The sequence below is a fragment of the Crassostrea angulata genome, chromosome 8, assembly GCF_025612915.1.
Source record: "Crassostrea angulata isolate pt1a10 chromosome 8, ASM2561291v2, whole genome shotgun sequence".
Taxonomy (NCBI): domain Eukaryota; kingdom Metazoa; phylum Mollusca; class Bivalvia; order Ostreida; family Ostreidae; genus Magallana; species Magallana angulata.
Genome location: NC_069118.1, coordinates 15,532,512 through 15,550,391, shown reverse-complemented (window position 1 = coordinate 15,550,391; position 17,880 = coordinate 15,532,512). Strand labels below are relative to the sequence as shown.

Below are 17,880 nucleotides of genomic sequence, written 5' to 3'. Positions count from 1 at the left end.
TATGCGTTCCAAAAACTTTAATGATAAAAACAGAAAAATAGAATTTGACCAAAATCGTGACCATGCCCCTTAACCATGTTAATGTACACTGATTCAGATTGCATGAACATGAATATCATAGCACGTAGAACAGGTCCAGCACAATCTCTTTATCAAGCTAAATACTTTATCTAGCTTACCTGGTTTTTTCATTGAATCTGTCAAAATATATTCACAAACTCATAAACATGTTCTTGTTCAATACACACGCCTTCATCTTACAGTACTTCTTGGTAATCGTCAATACAATCCACATAAACAGAATTCCCCAACTTTCACTTTGAAATAAATCGGTGCCTGTATTTTGAACCCGATTGAAATTTCCACATCACACGAGGCTTGTGGCAGGGACGTATATATACGTCCCTGCTTGTGGCAACATTGCCCACCTGAGCAGCTTTTTTTTCAGAATTTCAGTGGCGTAGCTAGGGTCACAATATTTGTTAAAAAAAAAAAAAAAAAAAAAAAAAAAAAGTGGGGGGGGGGGGGGCAGCAGTCCACCAAACTGGCTTAAATATAACACATTTTTTTTCACAGCGGCAGCAATTTTAATCTAATGAGTATGATATCACTGTATATATAAAGTTGAAATGCCTCTGTCAGCCTTTAAATTGTAAATTAGATACAGGATCACAACCAGCATTGACTTTTTTCGGGTATTTCTCCTTTCATTATTATTTTTCATTCATCACAAGAAAATCAAGTTTCTTGAAAAAAAAAGAAAGATCGACAGACCATGCAACTTGTAGGTAGGCCTAATTGATAACAAAACACACTCCAACATGCACAGAAACCAAACTTAAGAATCATTTAATTCTTTTTATTTTACTTTATTTTATTCATTTTTTTTTTTGCCGCAGCATTTGTAGTAATTTTCTGATGAGATAAGCTGAGATAATTTTAGGCTGAATTTCCAACATTAATACCATCAGTTATTTTGTGTATCTTTAAAATATAACAGTCTTGCCCACAGCATTGTCTTAAGCTACGATCCGTGGTCTGCATAGCTCTCTCCTCCAGATAGAATCTTACATATTGACCGTGGTTTGCGACGATGTTACCAGTCAATTTATTGTTTCTGCGACAAAGTTTACCAAAATGTAAACTTGTTTCTACGATAAAGTTTACCAAAATGTATACTTGTTTCTGCGATAAAGTTTATACCATATAGTAGTATAATAATAACACGTTTGGTATCTTATATTATTTCAAATCAAATTACGTGGAGTAAACCAACGCATTTATCTCAAAATTATCTGCAAAATCACATCAACAGACTTACCCACGAATTTAAAGAAAAACCCATAAGTATATGACAAACGTTTCCATGTATATACATGTAGTCGTTAACCTTTTACAAAATATAGAATACCGGCGGCAAACGTTTTACTGTACACTGTCCAGAGTTTTTGCTTCCACCACTTTTTGCTTGATATTTCAATAATAGTAAATACCTTTGTGCTCAAACTACGTTCATCCACTAATATGAAAAATGTCCAGATTATCTGTTTTGAAACGCCCCCTCTACCGCTTCAGGTTTCAATACACATCCCAAAATTGAAACTCTACGGAGATTTTGCATTGCATCAGCCATAAATAAGCCCGGATGATAACATTAAAAAATTGCGCGAGGTATCCCAAGTACTTCCGAATGGAGAAAAGAACATTTCCCATTATAGATCTCCGTAAGAAAATTGTTTTCGTTCCTGTGAAATTTTGAGAGTGAAAAGGGATAATTGTTCAATGAAGATATCTTGGATATATTCCTTTTCATCGACTTCAATTGTATTTTTTTCACAGCTAATTATGTGTATTTTTATTAAAAATCATCAAACATTGATGGAAGCAATAACTTGTGACAGACTTTTTTATAGCGACGTATTGATTGGTTAAACGAAAATTGACGCAGACGTGACCATATATGGTGGATTTATATCTTTGTAGAACTACATATTGTTACAGCGATTCAAAGATGTGGTTTTAAATAGGTTGCAAATCAAAATTAATTATTATTAACTTTCATGACTTGCAAGATATGTGAGAGTTCAACTATATTGCAAGATGGAACGCACACATTGGTGAAACTACTTTTTGAAATAATTCTGCAAGAGCTCGGTTTTAAACGTGTTGACGTAGTTAAAGTAGTGATCTCTAATTATTTTGAGAGAATAGTGTTAAATCTCCTAATTTTAAATGGCATGATTGCATATACAGTGTAAGTGAGTTACCATTGCTACATGTACACGGGGAGATCTCCTTCGTACTATTTTGGTTCGTCAGAGAGAAGTAGCTATCTGAAGTGCTTTGAAATGTAGATGCAGAAAAACCTATAAAATCAATCCACAAGAATTATATCAATTATTGGCGTATGCATGCTAATACATGTATGATGAAACTGAAAACATAAGTGAAGCTTAAACAATTTCTCATTGGAGGTTAATAACATTTCATTAGTTATATTCAACAAGTATTATTATGATATACAAAAATATTTTTTTTTTCACTATATAATTTTGATTATATATATATATATATATATATATATATATATATATATATATATATATATATATATATATATATATATATATATAAAACATTCTACATCCACGTTTTGATAAGTTTGATTATTAATATTGTCAAAATTATTCAAATCTATCAAATAAATTAAAACTAATAATTAAATCTATCAAAGTACAAATAGATAAAAAAGAATAAATTTTAAGTATTACATGCAACTCATTCCTACATGTATTTATGAAATCAACAAGAATCAAGTTGAGAGTATTTCCAGAGTTTAGAGATCTAACTTAGCCCGGAACTATAATACGATAAAGCTAGTCCAAATTGAATGAACGCATATGGACTTTCATTTTTACGAATCTGATTACAACGTCGCTATATAAACCTACACATTTCAAAATTACAATATGGTACTGTTACATAAAAAAATCACATAATGATTTCTTATGTTTTAATATGCTATGAATTCCCTATTTCTTTATACATGCATGTGTGTGTACTGACCTGTTATATTCACAATCAGAGAGTGATCTATTACCAATCCACCGAGTGAGTCTACAGCGGCCAGAAAGCACTGATACGACCCCATGTCCTCTGGATATCTGACCACTGTCTTTGGAATCTCCAAATGTAGATACGATGACATGACATTGCTAACTGACGCATTGACTGTGACCCCGGTTTTATTTTCCAACGCTGCATCCCAGACGACGCTGTTTTGCCGTACAGTCACAACTCTTTTGCTAGATCTCTTCAGTTGAATACTGATAACCTTAGATAGGTAGGTACCATCAACGATACACCTGATGTCTATATCTGATTTATCAATCTTCACAACAGGAGATTCAACCTTTATAGATATGAAACTAAATGCTGCAGAAAAAAAAATCACTTTAAAAAAAAAAATTAAATAATGATAAATGCAATCAATGAGATAAACTGTTTGCTTCACGATCCTCCGATTTGCTTAATCTATTTGAAGAACACAAATTTCAATTAAATATTAACACACCTTCTCCAACAAGCAATATCCACACATAGAGTAAAATCATTGTTGTTTCAATTGATGAGAAATAAATTATCTAATTTGTGTATTATGGTAATCAGCATCTAAAAAAAGATTTATATTCAAGCAATAAGTGATTTAATATCATTTTCATTGTAGATTCATTGTTTATTGCGAGTTCAGAAAAAGGTTTACTTCATGTATTTAACATATTAATTATTATGTCATAAATGAAGTCAACATCAAGACTAAATAACATTTAAAAATATAGACTTACTTAAGCAAAACCAAAAACAAAACCTCTGTATTTCAATTATATTTGAAGACCTGCTTAACTTATTATAGGTCTTGAGTATAACAATTTAACAGTCTTTAAATATATACTATTCTGTAATCATTTTTTGGTTCAATATTAAGCTTAATATATAAAATCAAATGGTCATCTCACCAAATATTAGGCAAGTTGAACTAATAGTTAATCATATTTTAGACGTTTGTTTCTATGAAGCACATCATTGTTAACTTACGCCATTTTGATATATCGCGAATACTTTTGTCATAGCGCTGTGTATCAGAGAAAGAATTTTCGTTACAATAGTAACGCCAATGACATGCTCATGTAATACCAATGACAAAAATATTATAAAATGAATATTTGTTTTGTAAAGAAATGAAATGCTTTTTTTAAAGCTTGTTAATAGACAGGAATAACATACATGTCAATTAAGATAATCAAAGTTTATCCATCTTTGCTATTTATCTCATAAAAGAAATTTAAAAGTACATGGTAACGCCAATGACATATGCATGTAATATATGACTTGCATGTACCAATTATATTAGCATCAATTTGATACAAACACTTTTGCTTGCATCTATGATATATTGATCATTTTATAAAGCTGGTATACATTGTAAAAGGATAGATTATACTTCATACCTATGACGTATGTCGGTTGAAATAATCACTAATAATGAATAACAATAATATAATGACGTATGATTTTAAAGAACCAATTAGGGTTGGATCTAAGTACGTTGAAAGTGAAAAATAGGCAAAATGTTTGGAAATGTATGCCGAGTTAAGATTTGGGTTAGTAGGTAGAGATACCAAATGGAATGATTTTTCCAATGTCTCCATGCACTTAAATGTGTTGCAATAAAAGTTGTATTATCAACCACGGCTATAATGTTTAATGTAATAGACAAGCGGATAAACGACTCAACATTCTTGGGACCATTCCTGGTTTGTTTGTTTGGTTTTGTGTAATTTTTTAATGTAAGAGATTTTTCATGTAAGAGATTTCCATCATAGCTTAATGTAGACCATTCCGTACGGTATTTAATATGTTAGATATAGTACAGTTTTGCTTATAATATGCGTGCGAAACGCTAACAGAACGTGTTTCCTGAGGCTAGTCATTGTTCAAAAGATAAAATACCGAATGAGAAAGAGGACAATAAAATGTGGGGCTAAAATATTTGAAAATATTAATAATCCGTTTAAATTATATAACAATATATCTTTTAAGATGTTATGACCTGAACGATTCGTGAAACATCTGTGAAAATTCCTATAAATAATTCTCAATTTTACTTGTATCTTACAATTTATTTTTGAATGAGCCCTGATCATCAACATTTACCCATTGGAAAAGCTGTAATATCAAGGACGGAAATAAAATATAAACTAACGATTGTAAAGTTATTTATCAACACAATACGTTCATGTCTAAGCATTTTCATGTAAGAAAGATTCTAGATGATATACTGAAACATGCTTCAAAATCCATCAAACGAATGTTTAGTTTTTCTACAAGCCCCCAAATTACAATTTACCCATGTTATGTTTTCCATGCATATATAATTACTGAGACTTTGATCTATGACTCGGATTTATTTATCGATGTTGTAATGTTTGACGTGTTTACTAAAATGCACATCATATATAATTCCAAGATATTATAAGAATATTATATTTTTCAACTGTCTGTCAATTGCTTATCTAAATTGATTTTCCTCTTAAACGATTATTTTAGAAATTATAAAAGCTTACTTACAAAATTGGCATCATCACATTTCAACGCTTCCTGTAATGTCTGAATTTATCGTAATATTAATTGCTATTGATATTTGATACGATAGTAAAGCCAGCACTTTTTTAATTGCGTAGGCAATTATACAACACATATATATTTTACATCAAGAGAATTCATAACAGTTTTTTTTTACTTTCTTATGATATGTTGCCATAGTTTAAAACAAAGACAAGAATTAGCTAGAGATATTCGAAAGAAATTCCTAATGAACTTTTTTAATGTGATTCTTACAGCCTATTGTACGGAAGCTCATTGAGGCCAGCTTAGCAGTAAGAATATATTATTTTGCGTTTAAACGCAATAATTATTGCGTTTAATCGCAATCTTTTGCGTTAAATCGCAATATATTTTGCAAAAGATTGCGATTAAACGCAAAAGCTATTGTGTTTAAACGCAAAGAACATTGCGTTTTAACGCAAAGATTTGCGTTTAAACGCAATAATGTTTTGCGTTTAAACGCAAAAGTATTGCGTTTTAACGCAAAACATTATTGCGTTTAAACGCAAAAGTAATATTGCGTTTAAACACAATAATTTTTTGCGAATAAACGCAAACGTTTTTGCGATTAAACGCTATGATTTAGCGATTAAACGCAATAATCGTTGCGTTTAATCGCAAAAGGTAATGGGTTTTAACGCAACGATTATTGCGTTTTATTGCAAAACTGTTTTTCAATTTAAACATGACTTTTTCTATTCATACCAAAAAAAGAGGTTTATGACATACTTATGTTATGCCACAACCATCCGTCAATCTGTTCATTAAACGTAATGTTAGACATTTCTAGCTTCTCTCGTCCTACTCTCTCCTCTATTTCTAATTTGTTTTTCAGATTGTTTCTCATAAATCGAATATTACTAATTCAATAAATTCAAATAGTCCGCACATACACATAATTGCCATCCATAATACTTCATTATATCATTGTCAAATTAAAGTGATAATGTTTATTCAATATGACGGACTGATTTGACATTTATTGTAATTGTCATATCACTGATTTGAATTAGTGATATCACCTATTCAAAAAGTGATAGCATTTATTAGAATAGGTATTACTGAGTATCACCTATCAATCACCTTTTTTTTCTTGTGATTTGAACAAGGGATGTCACATATTTGAAAAGAAAAATGATGTATATATCACTCTTTGAGTTCAAATTGATGAAATCACCTATTCAAATAGATGATTTTACTTTTTGAAAAGGTGATATCACCTATTCAATTTGGTAATATCTATGACAATAAATTTTCATAGTATAGCCATCAATGCAACTGTTTGTGCAAGTTCCATTCAAGTTTGCTTAGAAGTGTATGATGCTTTCAAGTTATGACAGCTTACTATTTCATTATAAGTTAGTCCAAATGAAAACCAGAAATTGAGTCTTTGTGATGTGTTAAGTGTTGTCATCAAATCAAGGTACATAAACTAAGTGTATATATAAGCAAATGAATTAATTGCGATTAAACGCAAAAATCATTGCGTTTAATAGCAAAAGCATTGCATTTAATCGCAAAATTATTGCGTTTAATCACAAAATTTATTGCGTTTAATCGCAAAAAATTTTGCATTTATTCGCAAAACATATTGCGTTTAAACGCAATAATAGCTTTGCGTTTAAACGCAATATTTTTTTGCGTTAAAACACAATAATAATGCGATTAAACGCAATACTTTGCGTTTAAACGCAAAACTTTGCGTTTAAACGCAATCCACTTTGCGTTTGATCGCAAAAGTTATTGCGTTTTATCGCAATCTTTTGCGTTTAAACCCAAAACACATTGCGAATAAACGCAAAACATTGCATTAAAACGCAATAACTATTGCGATTTACCGCAATATTAATTAATTGATTTAATGAACTGGCCCCAATGGGCCCCAATGGCTTGCGTACTATTGCGCTTGCTCCCTAATTTTCTTTAAAAAAAAGATAAGCTTGCGAATACTACACCCTTTGCATTAATCCTATAAAAATGGGGAAAAAAAACCGCCGTAACTAAAAAAAACATCTTTTTCATATCATGTAATTATGGTGTAATTTTTGTTATATTTCTTTTATACTTTTTGCTAACAGATATATTATAAACATATTATTGGCCTGTCAAAACTATAAATGAAATTTAGAAACAAAATGAATGTTCATGTATGAGTTGTTTCTTCTGGAGAGAGAGAGAGAGAGAGAGAGAGAGAGAGAGAGAGAGAGAGAGAGAGAGAGAGAGAGACGTGAAACTCACGTTTCTTATTTATAAAATATCGTATAGTATGACATTCTTTTAATTTTAAGGGCAATTTAGTTTGGTTATTCATATCATTCTTTATCAAATGCAAGAACATGCAGAGCAAATGTATAAGGAAGGTCCACGGAACATCCGCATTGAGTTCTTAGAAATTAACACTTGAGGTAATACAACCGTTTAGACTGGCAATAAGAGGTGAAATCGACATGATTTTAAAACAATTCACATTCTGTTACTTTGTTTGAGGTATAAAACGGTAATCTTTTACAGCTTCCGAAACATATGGCTAATATTTGCAAATCTGTTGTATTCATCAGATAGTAAGATGTCAAAAGGTACCTGCTCCTAAAACTTTAAGTTAGCTGCTCCAAAGACCTTAACCTCCTCCAGCATCCAAACCGTTGGTTAATTTTTAACATCCAATCATGTCCAGTGCATATTGAGTATCAAAACATGCATAACCATCTATGCAAGTTTGGTGAAAATAGGACCAGTATAAACTTAGATATGGGACCCGCTCCAAAAGCTTTTACTGTATGCAGACGTTGAGGGTTAAGCATAAAATCCACCTGACTTCGTCTAGGTTGGGTACAAATCAGTAAGTTTTAAGACAATAACGAGAATGATTTACGACACAAAAATGTCAATCAAAAAAATTTTGTTCGAGTACTAGTAGCACACAATCGTGTGTCATTTTAATTAATTATCTATCACAGACACTAATTAAATCTCCTGATTAAGACACTTATTTAAAGAGTATTTAACAGTAAAAATTTGTCACTTTTTACAAGTATATGAATCACAGAATATAATATATCAAATTTTTAAGACATTAAGTAGAACTACATTGTACATGTAAATCCAAAAATCCACATCAAAATGAAAGAACTGTTTTTGTGTAGAAAATAACTTGACCAAAAACACAATAATAAAGATTTCAAATGAATTGGTGCATATAACAATAAGACAGTAAGCATCAATAACATTTTGTAATTATACGTAAATAATATATACTTTTTCTGAACACCATTAATTCATTCTGAAAAATAATATATCTTATGCACCATATTAAAACAATTTGTCCAAACAATTATTAGTATATTCTTATCTCTAAAATGTAGAATGATCCATGATATAGGAAAATAGAAGAAATGTTCGTGTTCTTGATAACTCTTAATTCTTAATATAAACGATGTTCATACATTTCAACCTCACACAATTGAATTTAGAAAACTTCAAAATTGGAGTTATGGAGAAAGCTAATATATAGGCCAGGCTTGAGACAAATTACATTTTAAAGTAATGCATTGCATTACCATTACTTCATGAATTTGGGCTTTAAATTACTATTACAAATACTTGATTTTCTTGAAGTAATGCATTACATTACCAATACATGAGTAAATAAATGCACCACCATTACTTTGTGACAGGTTTTTAAAAAAGTAACTTAAAAGCTGAATAAAAGTTTTTGCATACGTGTCATATATAAAACACGATTTAACATATTTACAGATTCATGTTCACTATCACATTCAAATTTAATGACTTATACATGTACAAGATTGCTGTTGCACTTTATGATTATCAAAGTTTTAAAAAATTTCATCTTTTAACTGCATCATGTCGGGTTTGAAAATCTAAGATACAAGAATACATGAATTTTGTATTTTTTATCAGTCCAAACTATTGCACTTAATATACAACATAGATATTGAGAGAGAGAGAGAGAGATTTCCGCGTAAAATGTCGATAAGCAACCCTCACGGATTTTAAAAACTCGCTTTCATTTTTCAGACAGTTTTGGGCTAAAGAAAATTATAACAAAAAATTGCTGATCACGATTTTATATTCACGCAATTTGATACAAAACACCGGAATCGCGGAAATAAGTACCCGCGTAAAATAGGGAATTTACAGTAACTGTTGCCTAATCCAATTATATTTATTGACATGTTAAATATGCTCGAACCAAATTATAGTCGATCATCAAATGCTTTCAAAACAAATATGTTCATGGGACATATCTGTCATCGAAGTATTTTAAGCATGCAGTAAGAGTTCTCGAGTAGCAACCCTCGAGGATTTTAAAATCTCGCTTTTATTTTTCAGAGAGTTTTGAACTAAAGAAAATTATAACAAAAAATTGCTGATCGCGATTTTATATTCACGCAATTTGATACAAAACACCGGAATCGCGGAAATAAGTACCCGCGTAAAATAGGGAATTTACAGTAACTGTTTCCTAATCCAATTATATTTATTGACATGTTAAATATGCTCGAACCAAATTATAGTCGATCATCAAATGCTTTCGAAACAAATATGTTCATGGGACATATCAGTCACCGAAGTATTTTAAGCAGGCAGTAAGAGTATAATAATTACATTGAATGAAATCGTAGAGATTTATTTCTAGTCTACGCCCACTGATTCACGAACGGCATGTACTCAAGACAGTATGTCATTTTCTTGGAGCGGAGTGCTAGGCTAAGTGTTGCCTGTACACTCGTTCCCCCATCATAGGAAATCTCTCCGCCAGCAGCTGTTCCTCCAGGGGGAGGGTAACGGCAAAGCCGTCTTCTGTTTCTGTTTACTTACTAGAATATATCGCCTTTAAAGGTAAACAAATGAGATTGATTTGATTGATTTTTTGTGTTGCAGGTTTTATTTCGTTGTTTGAGTTAGGTTAATTTTAAAGAACAAATATGACTTATTGCATAACGAAGTTGACACTTATCCAAACATATTGACACAACAAAGTAAACACGTACATTTCTCAAAGAAAATATCGTTTTTAAACGAAATGTTCAAGATACCGGTATAATGTGTTCAATACCACTCAAAAAATTTAATTCATTTGAAATTGAATATCTTTAAAAAAAACACACACATCATCGTCTTAAGCTACGATCTGTAGTCTGCATGGCTTTCTCCTCCAGACAGAATTGTACATATCGACCGTGATTTGCGACGATGTACATTACACCCACAGTCACTTTATTGTTTCTGCGACAAAATTACCAAAATATATACTTGTGTATGCCATAAAGTTTATACCATATAGTACTAGTTTAATTATAACACACTTGGAATCTTATTTAATCTCAAATTACGTGGAGTAAATCATTCCGTGAACTGCAAATATGTTAGCTTTAAAGGGAGAAAAAGCGGACAAGTGTTTTGTACCATTCTGTTCTACAATTAATTATCTGCAAAATCATACAAACAGACTTACCCACGATGTAAAAAAATGACCCATAAGTATATGACAGACGTTTCCATGTATATGTACATGTAGTCGTTAACCTATTTAAGTGGTACTCTAGAATACCATGTTTAATCGCAATTTTTTTTTCTTTGGAAGTGACCATTTGTAACTGTTTAAAGTATTGGTTAATATATACATGTATATATGGAAAACTTTTTACTAGCGACGCATGGATTTGTTAAACCAAATTTGACGCAGACGTGACCATATACGGTGTATTCAGATCTTTGTACAACTACATATTATTGTTGAAGCGATTCCAAGATCGGGTTTTTATCAGATTGTAAATCAAAATTTAAATATTAATTTTCAAGACTTCAAGATATTTGAGGGTTCAACTATATTGCAAGATGGAACTTCGTGAATCTGCTTTTTAAAACTGTTCGGCACGAGTTCGGTGTTTTAGCGTGTTGACATAGTGAAAGTGGTAATCTCTTTTTATTTTAAAGACTAGTGTTATCTCTCTTAATTTTAAATAGAAAAAAAATATCAATTGCAATTATATGTAAAAAAAAAAAAAAAAATATGCTTTATGGTACGGTAATTTCTTGCGTCAAATAGCATTAACTAGAGCAAGAGTAAAACGAACAGATCTTTTAATGTCGTAATATACAGTCTTTCTGTTGGTATGATTGCATGTACTGTGTAAGTGTTTTACCATTGCTACATGTACATGGCAAAATTTCCTTTGTATTCTTTTGGTTCGTCTGAGAGAAGTACTTCTTTGAAGTACTTTGAAATGTAGATGCAGAAAAACCTATAAAATCAATCCACACGAAGATCAATATTTGGCCTATATATGCTAAGACATGTATGATGAAACTGATAATATAATTAATGCTTAAACAATTTTCATGGGAGGTTATGAAATTTCATCAATTTTCATCAAATAAGTATGATAATAATTATGATATGTACAAATATGTTTTTACTTATGTAGTTTGAATATTTATGGCATTCTACATGCACCTTTTATTTTTTTTTATTTGTTTAACTATTATAATTGTCAAAATTGTCTTAATCTATGAAATTATTTACAACTAATAATTAAATATATCAACGTACATTTAGACAATAAGAATTAACTTAAGGTATCAACTTACTAGTATTACTATTTAAGCATTAATACAAGAATCCAGTTGAGAGTATAACCAGAGTTTATCTAATTTAGCCCGAAGTTCTATTTACGATCCAGTCCGAATTAATGAACACCCACAGTGAATTTCATTTGGCGAGACTGATTACATCGTCGCAATATAAACTTACAAATTTCTTAATACAGTAAAGAACTTTTACATAAAACGGCACATTTATTTCTTATGTTTTATAAGGAATAAGGAATCAATCTTTGATTATTATAAGGTGATAATTTTGGTCGGGCGTGATCAAATCCAATAAAGCCCGAAGGGCTTGATGATAGATTTGATCACGCCCCAACCGAAATTATCTCCTCATAATATTCAAAGAATGATTTCTTATTACTTATATTTATATAATTTTAAACCATCTTACGATTTAATATTTAAATATGGATAGACAAACCCCGCTGGTGCCTCAATTTGGCTTTATGAGTTATATAGTACAAAATCGATACGTAGTGTTATCACAGGCAAAGTCACAGGAAAATGTTAATATAATCTGATATTCCCGATGTTTCGTACATACATGGGAGTAAAGTTTGTACTGACCTGTTATATTCACAATCAGAGAGTGATCTCTTACCAATCCGCCGAGTGAGTCTATAGCGACCAGAGAGCAATGATACGACCCAAAGTCCTCTGGATATCTGACTACTGTCTTTGAAATCTTCAAATGTAGATACGATGACATGACATTGCTAACTGACGCATTGACTGTTACCCCAGTTTTTCTTTCCAACGCTGCATCTCTCCAGACGACTCCCTTTTCCCATACAGTCACAACTGTTATATTTGATCTAATCAGTTGAATACTGATAATGCTAGATAGGGTGGTGCCATCAACGATACACCTGATGTCTATATCTGAATTATCAATCTTCACAACAAGGGGTTCAACATCTATAGATATGGAACCAAGTCCTGAAAAAAAAGATTTTAATTCCAGACTCATGAATGAATGTACATATACAACATGTATCATTATCAGCGTATTTATAACTACTTCGCTTTGAGTAATAGTATATATGTAACTCTAACTTCAATTGTAACTGATGACTGTGACAATCCATATTCTTGTATGTTACGTTTGCTTTTACTTAAATTAAAAAAGATAAAAGGTAACTAAACAATCATGATTTGCATTAAAACACCATCAAATATTTACTTACCGTTTTTAATTAGCAAGGCCCACATTAAGATCCGAGTAGTTGCATTAATCATTGGTAACCCGTCCATAAGGATATTCAGTTGGATGATAATATGATGGACCGGCGACTGAAAAATCACCCACAAAATTCAGCAACAAACATTAGTTATGATATACACATAGTTTTAAACTATTTCAGATTTATCCTAACAGTTTCGTTTTTCTTGGATTTCATTTTTTTTAGGAGAAATAACATTGAAATTGATTGAGATAAAATATTGCAGCCATGTTGCAACATGATTTTCCCAATGTCCATATGCAGTTTTAAAATGTATTGCAATAAAAGGAGTATCATCAATCACGGATAGAATGTTCAATGTAATAGACATGCGGATAACAGATTCAACAATACATTTAAATATCACAGAAAGTGAAACGTATGTGATGTGCTACTACACACGCATAGAAATAAGTACTTATATGAAAGACAGAATCGACATACATTTTTGGTGTAATCGTTTCTCAGGATGAATCAAAAACCAACAAAAATAAATAGGACAGTGGATGAGGTCATTTAAAACTGGATTGAAAAAGGAAGCATTAATTCTCTAAATGCGAAAAGGGACTGGGGAGTTAATGTCTTATTCTTTAATTGGACCGTTCCTGGTTTGTTTGTTTGGTTTTGTGTTATTTTTTTTAGATGTAAGAGATTTCGACCCTAGGTTATTATAATATAGACTATTCTGTACGGTATTTCATATGATAGATATGGTCCAGTTTTGCTTTTGTGTGCGAAACGCTAACAGAAAGTGTTTTGTGGGGCTAGTCATTGTTCAAAAGATGAAATACCGAATTGAGAAAGAGAATAATCAAATATAGGACTAAAATAGGACTTAAATATTTAAAAATATTAATCATCCGTTTAAAATATATAACAATATATCTTTTAAGATGTTATGACCTGAACGATTCGTGAAACAGCTTTGAAAATTCCTATCTTACCTTTACTTGTATCTTACAATTAATTTTTGAATGAGCCCTGATCATAAATATTTACCCATTGGAAAAGCTGTAATAACAAGGACGCACAGGGCGAAAAACCATCTTTAAGCAAGTCCTTAAAGGTGGCTTAAAGGTGACTTAAAGGAGCTTAAAGGCTATACAACCTTTAAGCCACCTTTAAGTCACCTTTAAGCAAGTGCTTATAGGTCCTTAATGTCCAAACTTCTTTAAGCTACCTTTAAGCCACCTTTAAGCATCTTTAAGTGGCATTTACGCTCTCTTTACGCTGCCTTTACACTGTCTTTAAGTGGCCTTTAAGTCAATATTGATCAAGCTGAACAATAAAAACATATATTAAATGCAAAAGCTCTTTTATAGAGATGGGAGGGGGTCATCCGAGTGATAATATAATTTCCAAGGAAGGGGGGGTGTTCCAGGCGGTTTTAATCGTCGCTCCATTAAACACAGATCGCTATCATCAGCACCGCTCTGATGGACACAGATTGCCGTTATAAAATTCTTTATAATTTTTGGGGGGTTTCAAAATTATTGTAGGTATGAGCGCAGTCTCTGTATCTTAATATGTGCATAAAACTAATTAAAGTATGTTTGTTTCCTATTATAAATTAATCGGTGAAAAAAATATCTCTCTCTCTCTCTCTCTCTCTCTCTCTCTCTCTCTCAGTTCATCCGGTTATTAAACAAAATAAAGATAATGAACCAAAAATGCATGATTTAATTTGTTAATCGGTTTAAGGTTTGTATTTTATTTTTCAATTTTCATTATTTCTAACTCTAGATCTGCTAGATACATGTTAAAGATGAAAAGACTCTCAACTGCCTTTGTTATATCGGGCAGGATATTACTGCTTTGTTTGTCTAGACATAGTTTTGTTCGTTTGTGTATATCTAATTAGAGTCTATTGTTTGTCCAACTTAAGAAAACCCCTGGAACTAACACAGAATATACAAGATATACACAGCAGTTGTGTCGTGTGCCCAGGTGCATGTTTGTGTATATCTAATTAAAGTCTATTGTTTGTCCAACTTAAGAAAACCCCTGGAACTAACACAGAATATACAAGATATACACAACAGGTGTGTCGTGTGCCTAGGTGCACGTCAGGGTTTCTAAAGGCGTTGAATCTTAGTATGTACGAGTATACGATAAGTCTAGTGAATAAAAGTTAATCTACATTTGTTATTCATTTTCAAAGTATTATATCCTAGCTCTGGGTTTCAAAGATGTTACGTCTACAAATTAACGATACATGTATGTAAGAATAAAATCTTGAGGCTAATTAATTAATGTACCGGTGATCATAAATAGGGGTTGATTATTTAAATATATGTATAAGGGTAAATATGTCAAATATACCCGGCCTGGCACATCATACAATTGTATGTACAAGTCATTTGCAATTGCCACATGCAGTTAATACGTCACCGGTAATTGGTAATTTTGTTTGTTATAGAATTGATAGTTTAAAAATCATGTACATGTACATACAATTACATGTAAATATTTAAACATATTGGAACGGCGCCGCGATCATGAAAACCGGGAAATTGCGGGATATTGAACAAATACACTAATAGTATCAATGCATTTAATAAAAGAAATGATTTCATTTTCTTTCTTACATTTTTATAGCTATAAATTAGATGAACGTATATCTACTCGGTTTAAATTTATTAACTAAGAAAGCCTACTATAGTGAACCTAACAGTTTCCATTTAGGTATAATATATTTTTGTTCACTGAAGACCAAGTTCCGTATTTCATTCTAAATACATGCATGCATGTAATTTATAAATTAGATATAATTGATTGTTACAAACTGAATGGTTTGTCAAAATCTTTTCAAGTAAACACATTCAATACAGTGATTCAATATCCACTGATATATAGGATTTAAAAACGGTCATATATGTGAAAGTTGCCGTGGCGCAGAGGATGTGTGGTGATGCTAGTAAACTAAGGGTCCCGGGTTCAATTCTCGCCGTGGCCGGTTTTTTTTGTGTTTTTTTTTCATTTTTCTTTCTAGAACAAAAACCGTTTTAATACCTTTTCTTTCATAAAGCTAATACATTTTGTTGGAAATTAAGCACAATATTGAATTAAATTTTCTTTAATGGCTTAAAGGTGGCTTAAAGGTAGCTTAAAGGTGGCTTAAAGGTGGCTTAAAGAAGTTTGGACATTAAGGACCTATAAGTTGTCCTTAAAGGTGGCTTAAAGGTGGCTTAAAGATGGTCTTTAAGCTGCCTTTAAGCCATCTTTACGCTTTCTTTAAGCCACCTTTAAGCAATACTTATAGCTTAAAGGTAGCTTAAAGGTTGCTTAAAGATCGTCTTTAAGCTACCTTTAAACACCTTTAAGCTATCTTTAAGGAGGACTTAAAGATGGTCATTCATCCTGTGACGGAAATCAGATATAAACTAACAATATTATATGTATTTATATACATAATATGTTCATATCGAAGCGTTTTTATTTCCGAAAATTTTAGATGATAAAGAAACATGCTTTAAAATTGATTAATCAAATGAATAGTTTCTCAGAAGCCCCCCCCCCCCCCTAATCACAATTTACCCATGTTATGTATTCCATGCATATATAATTACTGAGACTTTGAACCACATGACTCAGATTTATTCATCGCAATGGTGTCAAAAGCAAATTGAAAGTGGGGGGGGGGGGGCTAGAATAATCCTCAGAAATCTTGACAAAACCTAATCCCTAAAATCATGAAAATCCTTATCCGTAGGGGGGGGGGGGGGCGTGAGTATACCTATAACTCCAACTTCTCAATATTTTAATCTTTACAAGGTAAATTTCAGATCAATTATGTTTGCTGCAAGAAAAAGATGAGGGTGGGGGCTGAACCCTCTATTATGCTATGTGCCTAGCTAAGCCCCCCCCCCCCCACCCCCACCGGTTCCGACGCCTATGTAACGTAAAATTTTAATACGTATATATCTCATCATGTTCTGCTTATTAAATGTATATTTTAAAGACTTGTCTCCGCCCTTATTAGTTGAAAAAATAGTTGAAATTCTATGATAGGACAACTCGTACACAAAATACAAGATTTTCAATTAAATATCAGAATATGTGTTTACTTACTTATATGGACATCATACATTGTATAATATTTTACAATATAGGAAAACTTTTGAAAAAATATATATTGTTCAATTATCTATCAATTGATAATCAAGATTGATTTGAGAAATTATGAAAGCTTACTTACAAAAATAAGTCATCACATTTCAAATTTCCTGTTATGTCTGTGTTCATCATTATGTTACTATATATGTTTATTTTTCGATAGTTAAGCCAACATTTTTGAATTGACTTTGCAAATATACAACACATTTGTATTACACCAAGATAACTTATAATAGCTAATTGA

The 17,880-nt window shown here is 31.5% G+C and overlaps 1 protein-coding gene across 1 annotated transcript; it reads right to left on the bottom strand.

The window, feature by feature from the left end:
- Positions 1–3,040: 3,040 nt before the first annotated feature.
- On the bottom strand, positions 3,041–3,682 carry LOC128160707 (uncharacterized). Its single transcript, XM_052824061.1, has 2 exons — positions 3,575–3,682; positions 3,041–3,435 (listed from the first exon to the last, which is right to left on the bottom strand). Exons 1-2 carry the CDS (start codon positions 3,612–3,614, stop codon positions 3,041–3,043), a joined length of 435 nt encoding a protein of 144 aa, XP_052680021.1. The 5' UTR covers positions 3,615–3,682.
- Between the last annotated feature and the right edge of the window lie 14,198 nt (positions 3,683–17,880).